The sequence below is a fragment of the Vanacampus margaritifer genome, chromosome 5 (assembly GCF_051991255.1).
Source record: "Vanacampus margaritifer isolate UIUO_Vmar chromosome 5, RoL_Vmar_1.0, whole genome shotgun sequence".
Taxonomy (NCBI): Eukaryota; Metazoa; Chordata; class Actinopteri; order Syngnathiformes; family Syngnathidae; genus Vanacampus; species Vanacampus margaritifer.
The window spans coordinates 31,184,847-31,204,858 of NC_135436.1; the positions used below are offsets into that span (position 1 = coordinate 31,184,847).

At 50.2% G+C, this 20,012-nt stretch overlaps 1 protein-coding gene across 3 annotated transcripts in view; it reads left to right on the plus strand.

Annotated features, from left to right (window-relative positions):
- col4a4 (collagen, type IV, alpha 4) overlaps positions 1 to 20,012 on the plus strand; it is a 65,711-nt gene that overhangs the window by 43,366 nt on the left and 2,333 nt on the right. Inside the window, exons 1-46 of one of the 3 annotated variants that reach the window (XM_077565138.1) lie at positions 3 to 267; positions 2,694 to 2,787; positions 3,041 to 3,080; positions 4,327 to 4,398; positions 7,975 to 8,109; positions 8,226 to 8,270; positions 8,352 to 8,468; positions 8,906 to 8,974; positions 9,115 to 9,150; positions 9,228 to 9,290; positions 9,422 to 9,457; positions 9,731 to 9,772; positions 9,836 to 9,916; positions 10,003 to 10,047; positions 10,123 to 10,185; positions 11,144 to 11,188; positions 11,415 to 11,468; positions 11,548 to 11,608; positions 11,695 to 11,799; positions 11,903 to 12,058; positions 12,132 to 12,221; positions 12,300 to 12,460; positions 12,619 to 12,691; positions 12,863 to 12,969; positions 13,132 to 13,315; positions 13,407 to 13,475; positions 13,549 to 13,656; positions 13,728 to 13,796; positions 14,029 to 14,178; positions 14,356 to 14,517; positions 14,633 to 14,800; positions 14,963 to 15,106; positions 15,717 to 15,824; positions 15,915 to 16,093; positions 16,507 to 16,570; positions 16,646 to 16,720; positions 16,798 to 16,905; positions 17,052 to 17,159; positions 17,244 to 17,315; positions 17,449 to 17,577; positions 17,677 to 17,784; positions 17,859 to 18,014; positions 18,110 to 18,358; positions 18,433 to 18,549; positions 18,668 to 18,856; positions 19,094 to 19,377. In XM_077565138.1, the coding sequence (XP_077421264.1) occupies positions 2,777 to 2,787; positions 3,041 to 3,080; positions 4,327 to 4,398; positions 7,975 to 8,109; positions 8,226 to 8,270; positions 8,352 to 8,468; positions 8,906 to 8,974; positions 9,115 to 9,150; positions 9,228 to 9,290; positions 9,422 to 9,457; positions 9,731 to 9,772; positions 9,836 to 9,916; positions 10,003 to 10,047; positions 10,123 to 10,185; positions 11,144 to 11,188; positions 11,415 to 11,468; positions 11,548 to 11,608; positions 11,695 to 11,799; positions 11,903 to 12,058; positions 12,132 to 12,221; positions 12,300 to 12,460; positions 12,619 to 12,691; positions 12,863 to 12,969; positions 13,132 to 13,315; positions 13,407 to 13,475; positions 13,549 to 13,656; positions 13,728 to 13,796; positions 14,029 to 14,178; positions 14,356 to 14,517; positions 14,633 to 14,800; positions 14,963 to 15,106; positions 15,717 to 15,824; positions 15,915 to 16,093; positions 16,507 to 16,570; positions 16,646 to 16,720; positions 16,798 to 16,905; positions 17,052 to 17,159; positions 17,244 to 17,315; positions 17,449 to 17,577; positions 17,677 to 17,784; positions 17,859 to 18,014; positions 18,110 to 18,358; positions 18,433 to 18,549; positions 18,668 to 18,856; positions 19,094 to 19,377 (4,707 nt within the window). In that variant the 5' untranslated portion in view covers positions 3 to 267; positions 2,694 to 2,776. Of the gene's footprint in view, positions 1 to 2; positions 268 to 2,693; positions 2,788 to 3,040; positions 3,081 to 4,326; positions 4,399 to 7,974; positions 8,110 to 8,225; positions 8,271 to 8,351; positions 8,469 to 8,505; positions 8,823 to 8,905; positions 8,975 to 9,114; positions 9,151 to 9,227; positions 9,291 to 9,421; positions 9,458 to 9,730; positions 9,773 to 9,835; positions 9,917 to 10,002; positions 10,048 to 10,122; positions 10,186 to 11,143; positions 11,189 to 11,414; positions 11,469 to 11,547; positions 11,609 to 11,694; positions 11,800 to 11,902; positions 12,059 to 12,131; positions 12,222 to 12,299; positions 12,461 to 12,618; positions 12,692 to 12,862; positions 12,970 to 13,131; positions 13,316 to 13,406; positions 13,476 to 13,548; positions 13,657 to 13,727; positions 13,797 to 14,028; positions 14,179 to 14,355; positions 14,518 to 14,632; positions 14,801 to 14,962; positions 15,107 to 15,716; positions 15,825 to 15,914; positions 16,094 to 16,506; positions 16,571 to 16,645; positions 16,721 to 16,797; positions 16,906 to 17,051; positions 17,160 to 17,243; positions 17,316 to 17,448; positions 17,578 to 17,676; positions 17,785 to 17,858; positions 18,015 to 18,109; positions 18,359 to 18,432; positions 18,550 to 18,667; positions 18,857 to 19,093; positions 19,378 to 20,012 lie in introns of those variants that run through there. The other 2 variants (XM_077565139.1, XM_077565140.1) reach the window with 2 other exon arrangements.

Below are 20,012 nucleotides of genomic sequence, written 5' to 3' on the forward strand. Positions count from 1 at the left end.
GTCAAACCCACTCCCTTCCCCTCTCGCGTGCACTTCCAAATTGAAAGCACAACTCAATCACTCGTGTTGCGTTCAAATACCAAAGCTGAAGAATTCCGGGCCGTCAAGTGAAGCGTATCAAGTCTTTTTTAAAATTGATGATTTCTTATTATTATTACTCTTCCCGCGTGACTTGGCGAAGCGCGCGCCGACTCGCTGGAGTCTCGTTTGGACTTTTGGACGGCGACATGAAGACAAACGCGTGACGAGCAGCAGCAGGACGCCAAGGTAAGACAGCGGTCCATCATTCTCGTCACGCGTGACGTCGTCTCGCTACGTCACCCGCCGGCTGCTGTCAAAGTTGATTTGCCCTCAAAGGATTCCTTGGATTGGGCGGTTGAATTGATTGATTGGATGTCATTGGTGGATGAGTGGCAAGTCGTCAACAGGAGTTCAGAACAAGTCGCAACACGCTGGAGGACGATTTGGGGGTCGGCATTTTGGGACCACCAAATGTATTGATCAAGTGTTGAGCTTTTTCGTCTTGCGATCTCAACTCAAGTCAGTGTTGTTGTTTTTGACCCAATTTGACTTTTGCGTTGAATCCAAATCAGAACTTTGCAAACATCGGCTTTTACTCGGCAAAGCAAGACTTTGCACTTCCTGTTTACATGTTAGGGATGAAACCCAAACAAGCTTGAATGATAATCAATTCATGGGGGGGGGGGCTACGCGCGAAATGACACGTGACGCGACCTCACAGGTGGAGATCCAATCGGTTGCTCACAAGCTCTCACGTATTGCGCAATTGTTGTTATTTATTAACATGAAATCACAAACATCACGTGAGAAACAGGAATCATTTTGCAGTAAAGCTTGAAGAGAAGTCAAGACAAAGTTTTGTTGTCAATCGACCACGACGATCTGACGACGACGACGTTCTGACGTTCTGACGTTCTGACGGCGACGACATTATGACAAAGTTCTGACGACGATCTGACGTCATTCTGACAATGACGACATTCTGACCACGACGACGTTCTGATGACGACAACATTCTGACAAAGTTCTGACGACGTTTTGACGACGTTCTGATGACGTTCTAAAGATGACGACATTCTGACGACGTTCTGACGTCGTTCTGACGACGTTCTGACGACATTCTGACAACGTTCTGACGACGTTCTGACGACATTCTGACAACGTTCTGACGACGTTCTGATGACGTTCTAACGATGACGACATTCTGACGACGTTCTGACGACGTTCTGACGACATTCTGACAACGTTCTGACGACGTTCTGATGACGTTCTAACGATGACGACATTCTGACGACGTTCTGATGACATTCTGACGACGTTCTGACGACATTCTGACAACGTTCTGACGACGTTCTGACGACGTTCTAACGATGACGACATTCTGACGACGACGACGTTCTGACGACGTTCTGATGACGTTCTGACGACGTTCTGACGACGTTCTGACGACGTTCTGACGTCGTTCTGACAACGTTCTGACGACATTCTGACAACGTTCTGACAACGTTCTGATGACGTTCTGACGATGTTCTGACGACGTTCTGACGACGTTCTGACGACGTTCTGACGACGTTCTGACGATGACGACATTCTGATGACGACGTTCTGACGACGTTCTGACGACGTTCTGACGACGTTCTAACGATGACGACATTCTGATGACGACGTTCTGACGACGTTCTGACGACGTTCTAACGATGACGACATTCTGACGACGACGACATTCTGACGACGTTCTGACGACATTCTGACGACGTTCTAACGATGACGACATTCTGATGACGACGACGTTCTGACGACGTTCTGACGACGTTCTGACGACGTTCTAACGATGACGACATTCTGACGACGACGACATTCTGACAACGTTCTGACGACATTCTGACGACGTTCTAACGATGACGACATTCTGATGACGACGACGTTCTGACGACGTTCTGACGACGACGACGTTCTGACGACATTCTGACGACATTCTGACGACGTTCTAACGACGTTCTAACGCTGACGACATTCTGACGACGACGACATTCTGACGACATTCTGACGACATTCTGACGACATTCTGACGACGAGGACATTTGTGAATATAAAGCAAAGCAGCCGTTTTCATCCACCTCATTGGGCGGCCATTTTGACATTTGCTGGTGGAAATGAGGCCACAGTTCAGTTTCATAAAAACGTTTTGCTGATGACAACCAAGGAAACAAAATTAGGGATGTTCAACAGCACTTGTTCGTCATTTCAGTACTCAAGTCTTGAGTAGTCATCGATACTCATATCAAATCGTGATACCTTGGAATAAGGGCGGGTTTTGGCCTGATACAAGACCCGGAATCGGTACCGGTCAGTCACAATGAACGGCACACGTCTCGGCACTCGGGAACGTTAGCAGCATGCTTACGATCAAGCGGAAGCAAAAAAACAGAACAAATCAACTGTTCACAGGCAAGATGGTTTTGAATTGCCGGAACGCTCAATCAGATCTTGGCGGGCCGCGCCGGTAAACCGACCAATCGCTCGCTTTCTTTTGCCTTGCTCAAAGATTTTGGAGCCAAAACGACTCCACATCCTGTCCGTACAAATGACTCAATGGTGACGCAACGTGGTCAAAGTTTTCACCTCAAGCTAAAACTAAAATGGCTGCTGGTGTCATTTGACCTTGCGTGCAGCATCGCCATCAGCCGGAGGAGGACGAGTGGGCGGGGCTTCTCATGAGTGGTAGACCGGGCTCGGCTTGACCTGCGGAGGCAACATGAGACTCAGGTACGCAAAAGCGCTGGCCGTCACTGCCGTCAGCCTCGGTGGCGTCCACCTTCAGCACCGGTCCCATCAGCACCGGTCCCTTCAGCAGCGGTCCCTTCAGCAGCGGTCCCAACCTTGACCAAGCGTGACCACCATCAGTGACAACCTTTCACCACCTTGGTCCACTTTTGTCCACCTGTGTGGACTTGCACCTTGCATGTCCTCCTTGAGCCATTGCGAATGAATGACTGCTTGTGTCCACGTGTGTCCTCAGGTGCTTCCTGATGCTCCTGAGCAGCACCGCCGTCCTTGGGGTAAGTAGGACATCTGCATGAAGGTTGACACAATCAGATGGGGAAGGCGGGATGCAACGTCCGCTCCTGTCGGAAAATATGGAAGCGGACTCGAGCAACGTAGAATGCCACCTTACTGAGAGGGACGGAGTCCGAGCTGGAAAAGTTCTGACTAGATGTCGCCGGGCAAGGCGGGCCCTGGTGCCAGTCCTCTTGGAGGGGTCGGACTCTCTTCCGCTCTTCCACCCGGGGTGGGGTGCCCAGCAGGTTAAACTTATTGGACTTAGCCTGACTGGGTCGCTCTAGGTTGAGGGTTACCTGCTGCCCCCCTCCATCTTTGGGGGTCACCTGCCTGCTATTCACAACAGCAACTCAGATTTGTCAGACTTTTTGGGGCCGCTGAAGAAGACTGGGGACTCCTTTGCTCGGCTGGAGGACTTGCAAGACTCCAGCGAGCAATGAGAGCAAGACCTGAAACCAGGATCCCAAGCGGAACCTGAGCGGCCTCTTCTTATTGGACCTCTGTGCTTGTCACTCTCCTCCATATTGGATGATTCAAACTTGAGGCACCAGGAAAGCCTCGGTGGCAGTTCGTGTCCCGCCCTCAGGACGCAGGACACACACACACACACACACACACACACACACACACACACACACACACACACACACACACACACACTGTTTGAAAAGAAATACTCGACAACACCCAAGTTTGTGCTTGCGCATCGATTAGCGATCGCCGTCAATGTCGCGTCTCACGTGACGGACGTTCAGAACGGACGGCACGATGAGATGCCAGGACATGCGTGAGAAACGCAGGACGTAGGACGACATATTGAAAGTGGACATGTGAAGGACATACGTTGGAAAAGTGACGGCGAGCGTTGACATTCCTGCTGCCGCTGATAGAAACGCTTGACTGCTAACTTGGTTGACACAACGCGGCAGGAATGCAGCCTGCAACACAAACACTGATGCATGATGGGAATCTGACAATCGCACCATCTGACAATCTGTCTCGGCCCGCGTTGAACTCCACGCACTGCGGGACGCGCGTCACGCACGTCACGCACGTCCGCGTGGGTCGCCTTCACCGCCGGGTCATTGTTACGCTTTGCGTTCGCGTCACCTCGGAGTCGCGTGAACGTCACGTCCGTATTCATCGCGTCGTACGTGACGCCATATTTGTCCCCGTCGTTGTTGATGATTGACGATGATGTCATAGGAATGATGTCATATCGCTGCTGCTTATGTCTCCGCGCAGGGCGGCGAGACGGAGCCGTGCGCTGGCCGAGACTGTTCCACCTGTCGATGCTTGCCGGCGAAGGGAGCCAGGGTGAGACTCCGCCTACCACACAACACAACCAATCACAAACTTACAATCCAGCAAACGAGATCCAGAACCCGGCCGCCGAGGTCCAGAAATTGGAGCAGAGTTTAAGGCACGTCTGAAATGTCCTCCTCAGAAGTTAGCTACTGAAATCCGGATGAAGATCGACGCTGACATTCAGAACTAAAAGCACAACTTTGCTCGTGATATCTACAAGTTAAATTGTCACCGACAAAACGTAGTATATCAAACTTATGGAAACACACACGCGTGTATATTGACGTCCTCCATTCTGACATCAAGAATTTAGTCCGAGTGTCCACAATCAAAGTCAGTGACGTTGTTGCTGTTCACACGTTGGCCACTAAAGTGCAGAACTTGTTAGCCAACCGAGTTCTGAGATTTTGCGCTCATGCCCAAAACTCAACACGGTGACGTCCTAAACTTAGCCAGTCTCATCCTGAAATTAGGGACGTGCAGAAGACCTTAGACCACAACGGCGACAACGACATCCAAAACAAGGCGACAAGAACTTGAAGCCGTCTTCAGGCGAGCGAAAGACATCCCGAAGTTGGACGGTCACAAACGGGGAGAGCTGAGACGGCAATTTGACGTCCACAAATGATGTTGACGAGTTAGCGTCTGACTTTGACGACTTAGCGTCTGACTTTGACGACTTAGCGTCTGACTTTGACGAGTTAGCGTCTGACTTTGACGAGTTAGCGTCTGACTTTGACGACTTAGCGTCTGACTTTGACGACTTAGCGTCTGACTTTGACGACTTAGCGTCTGACTTTGACGACTTAGCGTCTGACTTTGACGAGTTAGCGTCTGACTTTGACGACTTAGCGTCTGACTTTGACGACTTAGCGTCTGACTTTGACGACTTAGCGTCTGACTTTGACGAGTTAGCGTCTGACTTTGACGAGTTAGCGTCTGACTTTGACGACTTAGCGTCTGACTTTGACGACTTAGCGTCTGACTTTGACGACTTAGCGTCTGACTTTGACGACTTAGCGTCTGACTTTGACGACTTAGCGTCTGACTTTGACGAGTTAGCGTCTGACTTTGACGACTTAGCGTCTGACTTTGACGACTTAGCGTCTGACTTTGACGACTTAGCGTCTGACTTTGACGAGTTAGCGTCTGACTTTGACGACTTAGCGTCTGACTTTGACGACTTAGCGTCTGACTTTGACGAGTTAGCGTCTGACTTTGACGACTTAGCGTCTGACTTTGACGACTTAGCGTCTGACTTTGACGACTTAGCGTCTGACTTTGACGACTTAGCGTCTGACTTTGACGACTTAGCGTCTGACTTTGACGAGTTAGCGTCTGACTTTGACGACTTAGCGTCTGACTTTGACGAGTTAGCGTCTGACTTTGACGACTTAGCGTCTGACTTTGACGACTTAGCGTCTGACTTTGACGACTTAGTCCACCACTTGACCTGCGGCGTCCTCACCTTCACTCGTCGCTCAGTCACATCCACAACACAGACCAGGAATTAGACCGTGACCCGGAGAAGGTACCTGCCACTGGCACCACCATCAAACTTATGGCCCGGGGGCCACGTCTGGACCACCGCATCACTTTATGCGGCCCGCAAAAGCAAATCAACTTCCATGACTCTCACAACGACTTTTCAAAAAAATCATGTTGAGATATTGCAAGAATGTTCTCGTTCCGTGATTACAATAACTTGAGCAATAGTTGAACACGTTTTCATTCTTGACTTACGTAGTTGTCCATCATTTTGGATTTCAGTGGGGGGGGGGGGGGAGTCCATACATCACCAAATAAAAATCAATCAATGAATCAATGGATTTGACAGAATATGAGGCCAGCAAACATTTGCATGCGTTCGCAGTCCAAATGGCGGAAAACCAAACAATGTGGCCTGCGACACAAAACGATTTGGACGCCCGACTTAAGGTCAAGTCGGAGGTCATGGAAGCTGCTTCAATTGTGTGTTTGTTCTCAGACGCAAACACACACACAGGAAGATACAAGATGTTACAAAAATCAACTGTCTGTGTGTGCGTGCGTGCATGTGTGTGTGTGTGCATGCGTGTGTGTGTGTGTGCATGCGTGTGTGTGTGTGTGCATGCGTGTGTGTGTGTGTGCATGCGTGTGTGTGTGTGTGCATGCGTGTTTGTGCAGCTGGGGGCCGCAGACAGAGCGAAAGCGTTACGGCAAAGCGTCTGTCCGACTGATTTCACGCCTCAATAATTCCAGAGAAAGCTGCAGAGAGCAAAAACTAACAGAGATCAGACTTGTCACATCTCATCACACACACACACACACACACACACACACACACACACACACACACACACACACACTGTACGGCATTGCGGGCCTCAGTCTGTCCTCTTGTTGGTGTGCGTGTTTGTCACATGAATGATCTGAGTTTGTAATGTTGTTGATGCGAAATGATTGTTGTGAAAGTTTTTTGGGTGCCGGAGCAGGAATGCTCCCAAGAATGGCTTCAGAATGCCAACACCGATTTCAAAGTTGGACCCGTCACAATCGGGACTTGATCGATTTATCACTTGAGGGAAAAAAATGGGACATTTTTAGCTTTGGCCCCCAAAAATGTTGATTTGCATGCGTTGTTTGTTTACATCATCAACATTTACTGGCGCTGCTTCGTTGTCAGTCGCTCGCCGCTGTGCGACGTGGCACTCTTCACACACACGCATGCGCCTTCAAAGTGGAGCGTCTCTTGTAAGCCCTTGAAAGGGTTGTCATGCGTCCCGTCGCGTCATCGCCACTTTTTCAGCTGCCCGTACGATTGTTTGTTTGTTTGTTTCGCACCATTTGAAAAGAACGCAAGGAGGGAACGAATGAAGCCGGAAGGGCTTGTACAAGATTCCACACAGTCGCGCTAATAATAGCATGTAGCATGAATGCTAGCCAACGCAAGCTTGCACGTGGGCTAACAGCGATGGTCTACGGTGCGCCATTGGTTGGATTGTCTGGTTGCGGCCCGTACCAACCACTTGCGCAGGTCGACGTCCCACCTGTTGTGATCCCGTTCAACAGCGTCGGCGAGTCTCTTCCAATGCCGGCGACGCGTGGACGGAGTTTATGTAACCAATAGAAAGACAAAATAAAAGTAGACCTTACAGCGGACTTGAAAGGGTTTATGCAAACAACATCATAAGATGATACGAAGACTCAGCGGTTAGCGCTGCTGTGCACTGCCGAGCCGGCGACCCCCATTTCCATCCCAAGTCAGGTGGGCGGCGCAGGAGTAAAAACGCCACCGGTTGCACATGTCCGCCACTGACAGTGACGAAACGATGGCGCATCACTGGGCCGGGTGGTGGTCTCAAGGTGCATGAAGTTCAGAATCTTCAGAGGAAGACCCGCACACGTGACGACACTCGCATCGGCGCCAACTTTAGGTCAAAGTTTAACCAGTGAAGGAAATCCGATTTGATTTCAAAACTACATCTTTATTCTCATCAAAACACACTTTTTGCTCTCACCACCAAAACCCTAAATCTGAATTTGGAGACCTCCGTTTTTGGGTCTCATTGGAAATGACAATTTAACTCTGCTGGCTTTCCTCAGGGGTCTCCAGGGTCTCTTGGGCGTCAGGGTCTTCCTGGGCCCCCAGGCTTCCCAGGCCCTCAGGGTCCTCTAGGAGAGAAGGGCAAGCGAGGGGCTGAAGGCCCGGCAGGACCTCCGGGACCAAAGGGAGACATGGTAAATAAACATCCAGTGAACCTCATTCATCGGAGGGGAAACAATACAGACCCTAATCCACCAAGGTCTGCAGTCAAGAGAGAGATTTATTTTCAATGTTTTGTTCTTTTTTTCAGGGAGCCGTTGGTGTTCCCGGATTTCCTGGTTTAGAGGGAGTCCCGGTATGAAGCCCCAGGATCCTTATCTGCAGGATCTAGACTATCTTCTCCTGATGATCAGCTTTGGTTTGTTTGTGTAATTAGGGCCATCCAGGCCCAGCTGGCGGGCCTGGTTTTCCAGGTGTGGATGGTTGTAACGGGACAAGAGGAAGGAAGGGAAATCCTGGACTGCCTGGAGAACAAGGGCCCCGCGGTGAAGTGGTCAGAACTACAGAATGGTCTACAGCTTAGGGTCACAACCAGGAACACATGAATGTGACCGCAACACCTCAAATAGACCACAAAACATAAACGAGAGCACAGGAAACCACCACACCTGAAATCAACCACTTCAGTAGACATAGAGTAGAAAAAAAAAATCACCTGACGTAAACCACAACATCTGACCTGAAATAGACCACATGAGCAAGCGTGGACCACTTCCGCAGATATTTAGTAGACCACAGCACCTGACACATACTACATGATTAGACATAGACCACGTGTTGTGGTTCTTCTTCAGGTTTTCCTTAGCAAAGCAGGAGACATTTCCTTTTGCCAGCGACTTGTGTACAGGTTCAAATAAGCCAAAGATCCTTTTGCTTGATTGGTTCCATGATTGATTGATTGGCTGGTTGGCTGGCTGGCTTGTGTCGCAGGGTTTTCAAGGACCAAAGGGGTTTCCAGGAGGGCCAGCGTTCTTCTTTCTGCAGTACCCCGGAGTCCCCGTGAGTGGTCTCCACATCACACCTCAGATGTTTGGCATGACCTCTTACGTGCTTCTGTAGTCCCGCCCACATTGTTGTTTCAAAGGAGCTCATTGGCTGACGGATGTCTGTAACCTTTCCACAATCTTTTTGTCTGACAGGGTGACGCCGGCCTGATGGGACTTCCTGGTCTGCCGGTGAGATTTGCCTGTGTTGGTGTCTAACTTCTTGTCCGGCACTCTGGCTGGCTGGCTGACTTTCTGCTTGTATGCAGGGTGGACCAGGTCACAGAGGTTCAAATGGTTTTCTGGGTCCTGTCGGTCCTGACGGAGTAAATGTGAGAACATTTACATAACAATCTCCTTATATGAATCAACTATGACAGCGTGTGTGTGTGTGTGTGTGTGTGTGTGTGTGTGTGTGTGTGTGTGTGTGTGTGTGTGTGCGTGTGTGCGCATGCGTGTGCAGGGTTTCCCCGGCCTGTCAGGATCCAGAGGCTTACCTGTAAGTATAGAAGACTTTTGCTTTCATCTGTGAAGGTTGCAGCACAGAAGATTGTTTCTTTCTGAATTAGCAGAAAGAACCTTTTCTTGACAAAAGCAAATGAACAAAAAGACCTTGCTACAACATTACCAAGACAACCACATTGGGACAAGAACAGTGTCGAACTTGAACTCTTTTTGCTGAGGCACAAAAAAAGAAAACGAAGTAAAAGTCTCGGAAGAGTAGATAAAGTACCAAATGACGCGGCGGCATTTGTTTGTGTTTGTGTTTCAGGGCGAACGAGGTCGATCGGTGCCGGGCCCAAAAGGGGACGAGGTACAAAGTAGTAACGTCCAATTTTGTGAAACGAGAGCAAGCGTTAACTGGTGTCGTCCGCAGGGGGAACAAGGCTTACAGGGGCCTCCAGGTCCATTTGAGTATGTCGATCCCCCGGAGGAATTTTACATCAAAGGAGAGCAGGTGACTCCGCTTGGGCCAACCATATGACAGCAGTCATCTTTTCAACCGCTGGATCTAACGTTGAGTCTTCTGTTGCATTGTTTAAGGGTCCGGCGGGGCTGAAAGGGGCGTGTGGAGCTCAAGGCCTGCCAGTAAGTCCACTCCAGGGTTTTTTTGGTATCATTCCACTGAGTTTCATCAGATCTAATTCTCATTTGGACTTTCAGGGTCTGGATGCTCTTCCTGGCATGAAGGGAGAAAAGGGGATTGTGGGACTTCCTGGACCCAGGGTGAGGCATCCTTCTTTGCTGGTCCCACTGGCTGTGTGGAGGATTTAGAAGGGAAAGTGAGTGTTTGGTTGGTGGTCCCATCATGTCAAGGGAAGATCTTGGGCCTGATTTACGAAGGCCCGCCGCACGCCATGCGACGCGGTTGAACCTGACTTGTACTGGACCATCACAAAAAGACAAGTTGCCGCCTCACATTGAGCGATTCCATCTGGCCAAGTGCTGCAACGGAAATCTGTGACCCCACGTTAGGTTTAGAGCAGAGGTGGGCAATCTCGGTCCTCGAGGGCCGGAGTCCTGCAGGTTTTGGAGGTTTCTCACTTCCAACACAAGCTGATTCCAATCAGCAGGCTCGTTATCAGGCTAATGCAGAGCTTGCTGATGAGCTGATCATATATCAGCTGCGTTGGAGAAGGGCAACATGCAAAACCTGCAGGACTCCGGCCCTCGATGCCCACCTCTGGTTTAGAGGCTCCTCAAACACAAACTTGTACTGCATCACTTTTATTCAAGCATGAAAGCAAAACCGTCAAGGGAAAAGCGAGGAAGTGGACGAGAATAAAAGAGAGAGTCTGGACATTTTGAGGGGCGTTACATAGAGTTTGTCGCTCGCGAGCATTTTGGCGACAGAGACTGCAAGCTTCGCTATTGCAAAATTAGAAATATGGTTACGTATTGTGCAACACAATACGCAGCTTGCCGCCTTTCCCAAAGCCATCGCAGGAAATGAACTCAGTAATATGTTTGTGTGCCTCTTCCGCTAACTCTTCAAATTCCATCACGTCAAACTTGGTATTGCGCTTGTGATGCTCTCCAAAATGTCCAAACGCCATCAACATGCAAAACCACCCTTTAAAAAACTCACCATGTTGACAAGGTCCTGCACGGAACCTGTAAGATTTTGCGTCATTTACTATTAGTGACCTTAGCAAATCAGGCCTTTTGTGTTTGTGGTCTTCAGGGACTCCCAGGACGTCCTGGTCTACCTGGTTACAAAGGAGCCAAGGTGAGTGCCCTCGTATCGAGAGTCAAACATGCACTCCCCCTATATCGCACTTCCGTTAGACCATCAAAATCTGAAGGTAATGGAAAGGCATCCTTTACCCCCCCACGATAAAAGCTGCAGTTCTCGCTATAACGAGGCTTGACCAGTAGCAAATTGTTTCATTGATGTGATCAATTATGGTGATGGGGAAGCTGAGGAGTCAAGATTATGTTTGATTGTGTTTCAGGGAGCTCTAGGAAGTTCTGGTCTTCCAGGTCTGATCGGACAAGAAGGTCTAAAGGTTGGTTGGTCAAACATCTTCCGGTTGCCATGCAGATGAGTCACACATGTGGCATGATAAACATTGTTTCTGTTCCCAGGGCATTATGGGAGATCCCGGTCTCAAAGGCCTCCCTCAGGAAATTGTCATCACACTTCCGGGTAGACGTACACACACACACACACACACGTACACACACACACACCGATCAATTCTCTTCACACACAGACACTCATTTGTCCTCAAGGTGACGCTGGAGATCCAGGGACTCCGGGACTGATGGGACCTCCAGGAGATCGTGGGTTCATGGGAACGCACGGGCTCCGAGGATTGCCTGGCAGATCCATACCAGGTCAGAAGACAACTTGCTTATCATCACGCAACTTTTCATGACAAGCATTTGAACTTGTTCAGGAACTTGACTTCCCCACCAAAGCTTTATGAACTCTGATTAGGACCAGCAGGTGTTGTGGGAGCAAGGGGGACTCCAGGAAGTAAAGGTGACAAAGGAGATCCGGGCAAGGTTTTCACAGATCAAGCATTCCCTGGGGAAAGTGGACGACCTGGAACCCCAGGACGCAGAGGAGCAAAAGGACAACCGGGGAGGCCAGGTAAGCAAGCCGGTGTTTGTTTGGGAAAGAAGACTTCCTCGTTCCACTTTTCCACTTTCATTTCTTCCTACAGGCTATTACTGCCTTCCTGGAGTGCCAGGAGAATCTGGAGAACCCGGTGAACGAGGGCCCTCCGGGGCCTCAGGCAATCAAGGATTCAAAGGTCAGGATTTAGACTACAGTGATTGCAGTCACTAGTGTTGAAGTGGAGCAAGATATAACAGAATGTGTTTTGGGGCAGGACGCCAAGGTGAATGCTCCTGCGGTCCTCCATTTGTGGTGCGGGGAGCCCCGGGGCCAGTGGGGAGGTCCGGCTTGGCAGGGTATCCAGGATCCCTTGGTGCTCAGGGGCCAAGAGGGGAGAGCGGCTGCGTGGGAGATATGGGAGTTGCTGGACAACTGGTAAGGAAACATGTGGCCCAAACGGGGTCCCAAGTTTGGCAGACCAGCTGGAGCAGGCAAGGTCATAAACATTGAAAAGAAGACTCCCTTTGCCAGGCTTGTTGAAACAAATTATTCTATCAATTGAGTCATTGTTTGGATGATTGACTGGGTTGCAGGGCCTGGGTGGCTTACCTGGTGTCAAAGGCTTCAAAGGTCAAAAGGGAGACTTCGTTGTGGTGGAAATTAAAGGCAAGTTGACCTCCAAGTTGGGATAGATCTTGATCTTGAGTCATGTGAGGTTGTTGACATCTCAGGAAAGCTGGTCAGGATGTGCAAGCTAAAAAAGACCTGAAGCTTGGAGAAAAAATGAAGTGATTAAACCTTGTCTGCGTGTTGCGCTGATCAAAGCTGTGTTCCCAGGTGAGACGGGCGAAAGCGGTGAGTTGGGTCTTGCAGGTAGACAAGGTTTCTCTGGGAGAAGAGGACAGGATGGACTCCCAGGACTCCCTGGAAGCCCTGGACCTCAGGTCATTGGCTCTCACTGCTCCGGTCTTACAAGCATCAAATAGTCACCTAAAATCCTATGAACATGTTGAGTCCATACCACAGACCAGAGGACTTGGCATTAAAAAAAACACTCCCCTCCATTGCATGATGAGTATTTGTGCTAACCTTAGATTTGTTTTCAGGGAGAAAGTTACTCTGGTTCTCCGGGGGATCAAGGCTTTTCGGGTCTCCCTGGGCCCAAAGGACTAACTGGACCACCTGGCCCCCAGGGATCAGGTGTGGGTGGAGCAATAGGAAAGCGGGGGGACCCAGGAGCCCCGGGACCTCCGGGTTTCTCTGGCTTTCCTGGCCTGAAAGGTGTTCAAGGTAAATCTCAATCTGATTGCAAAAGTTATTTTGAATTTGAAAAAAGCAACGTTGGGAGGCAACGTTGGACTGACAACTCATCTCTCCATAGGAGAAACGCTTCCTTGTATACCCAGAAACCCTGGAGCCCCAGGACAGAAAGGGGAGGCCGGAGATACAGGTGATCACAATCATGATGGTCTACTCTCTTGTTTTTCTTCACCCTTGTACTTGACTTGTGTTCAACTGCCCAGGCCTCAGAGGGCTTCCTGGTCCTCCTGGCTTCAATGGATTCACAGGACCTGATGGGCCTAAAGGGGAAAAAGGACAGTCTGGACTTCCTGGACCACTTGGACTAGCGGGTAACTGCTGCATTCGTACCACACTTTTGTCCAGTAACTGTGGTAACTGACATTCTGCCTATCTCCACCAGGACCACAAGGTCTTATTGGAGATACTGGAGTTGAAGGACCTGAAGGATTCAGTTTTGCTGGCGAGCCAGGTACGGTCCTGTCTAAGATAGCTGATTCCGTAGAAAGGACACCATTGTATAGAAAGGTTCATGCGGAATGCATCCCCACAATCAGTACGTGGAGATTAAGGCACACATACTCGAGACAGACGGACAGAAATGGATGATGAGTGCCCCCACCCTCTTCACACAAGCAAATTCACGTATAGAATTGACCACTGTGCTCCTTCAGCAATTGTGCATGTTTTTCTGTGTGAACCAGGCTCTCCAGGTGCACCAGGTACTCCTGGACTGAGAGGACCAGCTGGAGAGTCTTACGTTGGTACCTCAGGACCCGTTGGCTTTCCTGGGCTAGCAGGCTCTCCGGGACCTAAAGGAGTCCCAGGCCGAGCTGGCAACCAGGGTCTGCAAGGTGAGGGACAAATCTGAAAACCAAATGCTGAATGCATTGTTGTGGGACTTATTCCAGACCTTGCCCACCATAAGGCCACACAAATACTGTGACCTGAACCAGCTCCTCCACATAGTCAATAGTTGATGAAATTGTCCAGGTTTATCTTTACGCACACGAAACCTTCTTTTTCTTCAGGCGGCCCAGGTCTTCCTGGGGCTCCAGGGCCAAAGGGCCAGAGAGGACAAGATGGGGCACCGGGCAATATTGGTCCCCCGGGCCCTATCTATGATCTGTGCGAAAGTGGAAAACCTGGTCCCACTGGCCCTCCAGGTCCAGAAGGAGCTACTGGAACCCCGGGTACAGTGTGATCTGACACAACTACCTGAAATCATGGCTCTTGTTTCACCAGGAAAAATTGTGATAGAAGTCAGGGACTAGTACTGACCTAACTCCCTTTCATGGTTCTGCTCAGGGTGCTCCGGGGAGAAAGGTGATATGGGAGAACCAGGATCTCCAGGTTATGGCCCCCGTGGCCCTGTGGGCAAACCAGGGTCTCATGGTTTTCCTGGGTATCCGGGAATTCCGGGTCCCCCTGGTCTCAGTGGAGACTCTGGATTTGCAGGGTGGGATGGACGAAAAGGTGAGCAGCCTCCTGACAGCCTAATTGTTTTCAACACTCAACTGTTTTTTAGTCTATGACGCAAAAGTGCTTGAAGGGGGTTTGGAGTGAGGGGCAACTCCAAGAGGTTTCAACTCATCTAAGTTCATATAGCACCATGTGACATCATCATCTCACAATCAGGTCTGGTCGGGGCCCCTGGTAAAAACGGTGTCCAAGGAGTGCAAGGATTGATTGGGTTCCCAGGATACCCGGGGAGGACAGGAGAGAGAGGACCTCGTGGACAAGATGGCAGGCCAGGATGTGAAGGTCCCAAAGGAGAGATGGGTACAAACACTACTACTGTTACTCACAAGAAAGTAATCACCCTAATATTAGGAGGCACGTGGCCTCAAAGTTCAGTGGTTGGGGGTCCAAATACAATTGTTGTCCCTGCCTGGGTTTTCTCTGGGTGCTCTGGCTTCCTCCCACATTCCAAAAACAGTCACTGAACACTCACTTTGGGGGCGGCGTGGCTCAGTGGTAGAGCGGTTGTCTCCTACCCGTGAGGTTGTGGGTTCGATCCTCACCCCTGGCGATCATGTCGAAATGTCCTTGAGCAAGACACTGAACCCCGATTTGCTCCAGTGGACCTGGTAGCAGCTGACCACTGGTATATGAATGTGTGTGTGAATGTGAGACTTTGTAAAACGCTTTGGGCACCACCTGGTGTCATTAAAAGCCCTCTATAAAAAGCAGTCCCTTTACCATTGAAGACTAAATCGTGTGAATAAGACTGTGAATGGTTGATGTCTATATGTGCCCTGACATTGGCTGGGACCAGTCCAGGGTGTACCCTCAAGTCAGCTGGGACAGGCTCTAGCCCACCTGCGACATCAAGCAAAAGCTTCATCATCATCAATCAACATCTGTGATCCCGTCTCTTGTGGTTCTGCAGGCTGTAAAGGGTACCCAGGACCGCCTGGGGAGACACTGGGTGTCCCTATCAAAGGTGCAAGAGGAAAACCTGGTCCCGCCGGTCTCAACGGCTTCCCCGGTGCACGAGGTCAGACTGAAGTGAAGCATTTAAAGGGCAACATTTTGTGACAGGCTAAAAGAGGGTTTCTACCAGAGGATTTATGTTTTTTCTTACCAGGAAATAAGGGCGCACGAGGTCTTGCAGGGAAGCCTGGATACCCAGGCACCGATATGCCCCTGGGAATCAGCGGGCCTCCGGGTCCGCCAGGGTCTTCGGGCAAACCAGGGCTTTCTGGAAGACCTGGGTCTCCTGGACCTTCCGGTTTCCTCGGCTTCCCTGGAGAAACAGGAGACCCGGTAAGATGAGATAAGAACATGTTCAATAAGAGGCACTCATTCACAATTTTTTTAATCAAAAGTAGGCAAATTCACACACAGTATATTGTATCTTACCAAACAACACAACTAATGTAGAAGGCCAAAAACCGCAAAGTAATTCACTAAATTGCGGATTTTGTTATGGAACCTATTCCCCGTTATTTGAGGAAACCTCCGGTTGTTTTGGGGCTTGGAAATCATGACGGACTGACAACTGATGGGCCGGCCCGCCGGCGAATGATGGCTGAATCGCCCACCACTGGAACGAGCCATCCCGTATCAAATCCAATCAGAATCCCACTGAATTGAATAACTTGGAATAACTTACTCCAGACGTTGACTTGCGGTCTTTTGGTCATGGCTAAAAAATACTGACGTTGCCTGCCATACAGGGTGACCAAGGATCCCCTGGGAGACCTGGTGAACACGGTCGACAAGGACGTCCTGGGTCCAAAGGTGCCGTACATCCTCCTGCTGCCATGACACAGCTGATTCAGAGATATTTGTACAAATGTTGCTTTTGTGTATCAGGTGATCAAGGAGAGTCTCGTAGTAGACCTGGTCTATCTGGAGACAAGGGGCCTCCCGGAGACGCCGGACCTCCAGGTGAGGTTCAAACACAAGAACATCAGATTCATGTCAATCAACTTGAATCCTGAAACTACAAATCAACCCTTTGTTAGGTGCCTCTGGACCTCAAGGTGACCCTGGAGCACTGGGTTTCACTGGTGAGCCAGGCCAGAGAGGCTCCAAAGGAGATCTGGGACAGTCTGGGACACAAGGACCACCAGGTACAGGGTCCTATCTCTAAAGCATTCATGTGCTGCTCTGGCTACTCATCACAATCACGAAGGGGTCATGCTGTTGTTTCTAAAAACCTTGAAGGAGCTCAGAAGTCCTGGCAAACAAACTCTAAACTTTTACCTTTGTTCATCAGGTGTCATTGGGCCCCCGGGACCCAGAGGTCGCCCAGGTGTTCCAGGTCTACCTGGTAATGCGGGTGCTGACGGTCCCCCTGGACCACAGGGTATCTCAGGACTCCAAGGTGGGAATTATTAGTTGTGTTTTTTTGTTTGTTTTTGTTTGGACAGATGTGTAAGTATTAGTTCATACTCAAATTTTGGAACAGGTTCTCCTGGACCACTGGGACTTCATGGCCTGGATGGACTAAAGGGGACAAAAGGAGACATTGGCACCAGAGGTATATCCATTTGTCTAAGTAGAGCAACGTAATAACTGGTCCACAAAAACACCGTAACTTATAACAGACTTTGTATGTTCACGCTCTCATTACATCAGCAACATTTGTTGACTTTCTTGTGCTGTCTCTTCAGGGCTCAGCATTCCAGGCTCCAAAGGTTCACAAGGTTTTCCAGGAGATAAAGGCCCCCCTGGTCCTCCAGGTCTCCCAGGTTCATCACAGCCTGGACCTCCAGGACCCAAGGGCCATTCAGGATCTAAAGGTTGATGTTCTAGGTGTCTAGTTTTCCAGAGCACTGTTAAGCCTGATCAAGATGTTGGCTATGTGTGTTCAGGTACTCACATTTCCTTTATTTGTTCAGGGCCACAAGGGCAAGTTGGTCCGTCAGGTGAATCTGGACACGATTGCAAAAATCCTCCCTCAGGGATTTTGGGAGATCCTGGTGACCCTGGACCTGATGGAGAGCCAGGTCAGACGAGATGTAACATAAACAAAAGGTTAGCAGTTGATCTGTGACCCGACTGACTTCATACTACCTTTCAGGTTACCCCGGCAACATGGGGGATTCGGGTCCTAACCCTCCAGTACCTGGTGATGATGGGGACAATGGGGACAACGGATGCCCTGGCCCAAAGGGTGACAAAGGACTTCCTGGGCCCAAAGGGCAAGCAGGCATAGGTGGATTTCCAGGGTTCAAAGGTGACTCAGTGTTCCTAGCTCTGGGCTCAGGCTCTATAGTCCGGACCCACCTGAGGCTGGGATGGTCCTCTTATTTTGAAAATCTGTGCGGACAGGTGAGCGAGGTTCTCCAGGCCTGATGGGGATACCTGGAAATCCGGGCCCTAGAGGTTTCTCGGGACCAACGGGACCTCTTGGGTCTCCGGGCTGTACTGGTCAGGCGGGTCCAAAGGGGGAGATGGGCAGAGTTTTTCCTTGCCCCACTTACCCTTCACCCCCACAAGGCCCTCCAGGACCCCTGGGATTACCTGGTCTACCAGGAAGTGTTGGTTTTCCGGGAGACAGTGGCCTCGAGGGACTCAAAGGTAAGACGCTACAAGAGATTGTCCTGTAGAGGGTCAATGTTTGCGTAATGATGATGGTTGATATTTTGCTGCAGGTCAAAAGGGGGATGGCGGGTGTGTTGGGCCCCAAGGACCTCTGGGGCCTCCGGGTCCTACTGGGGAGCCAGGTCGACGAGGTCTGGAAGGAGAGAGCGGCGAGGAGGGAGCCAATGGTGAGATTTTATTTTAATTTGTTTCCAGTTGTCCAGTTTAGAAGCGTCGAGTCTCTGAAAGGATTTTCTCAGAAAAAGATGCTTGTGACTGATAAGACTTCCTGTGCACTGTGCTCAGGTGATCCTGGCTTGACCGGAGACCGTGGACCTCCTGGACCGTCCAGACCCTTGAACGCAGGCTTCCTAATGGTCATCCACAGCCAGACCAAAGTGCCTCCATCGTGTCCGCAGGGGATGCAAATTCTGTGGGTGGGATACAGTCTGTTGTACTTGGAAGGCCAGGAGAAGGCGCACACTCAGGACCTTGGTACTCTTCATACTTTTTCCAAAGTCTTGTCGAAAATTAGCCTGCTATCTGACGACGGCCCATCGGGCAGAAAAAACTCAAACTAAAAACAAGCAGGGCCAAAACGAGCCCACCTGTGTCGACCGTGTTGAGCTTTGCGGACCCCAGCGTGTCTTGCGGGCGCAAAAGGAAGAAGCGCGCGGTGGCGGGCGCTTTGTTTGCCGTCCGCGTTGCAGCTGTGCGTGTGTTGCGTTGCAGGTCAGGCGGGCTCGTGCATGCGCGTCTTCTCCACCATGCCGTTCGCCTCGTGCAACATGGGAACGTGCTCGTACGCCGGCCGCAACGACAAATCCTACTGGCTGTCGGCCACGGCCGCCGTGCCCGCCCTGCCCGTGGGCGGAGCTTCCATCCAAGAGCACATCAGTCGCTGCGCCGTCTGCGAGGCGCCCTCCGCCCCCGTGGCCCTGCACAGCCAGTCGTCCATCCGGCCCACCTGCCCACCCAACTGGACCAGCCTGTGGACCGGATACTCCTTCCTCATGGTGAGTGCCGGCGCATGACGCAACTTTTTCCCGACGCCAGCCGTCCTCCAAGCGACACGCCGCTCAACATTCTCTTCTCAAATTGGGTTTTAGTACTTACTCGTGTCACGGTACTGGAATTTGTAGATAAGTATTTATTTATTGTATTCTCTTCTTCTTATTATTATTATTATTTCTTAGCTACTTGACTCGGGTTATGCACAAGAATTCTAATGTACTTGTTTTTTAACTTGGTTTTGACTTTTACACGTGGCAACAAAACTCTCTTCTATTCTCTGCTGCGTTTTTACCTTATTTTAAAATGTGCCTTGCGTGCAGTTGTAGCCTAGCAAAACATCTGGCAGAAGCGCTCCATGCACATTTCATCACTAAGAATATGAATTTGTGTCTCCGAGTGCTGGTCTCGTTGTCACAAGCATCCGCAACGGAATGAAAGCGAAGCCCATTGGGACAAAATTGGCCGGCAAATGTTCACCGAAACGAGACCTTCGTGAACAACAACGATTCCTTTCTATTCCAGATCATTTTTCAAAGTGCATCCATGTAGCGAATATTGATCCATTACGTAATCAACGATCAAATGAACTATTTTGGTCAACGCTTAATCATTTTGAGACTTTGTTGAATTTGTCCAA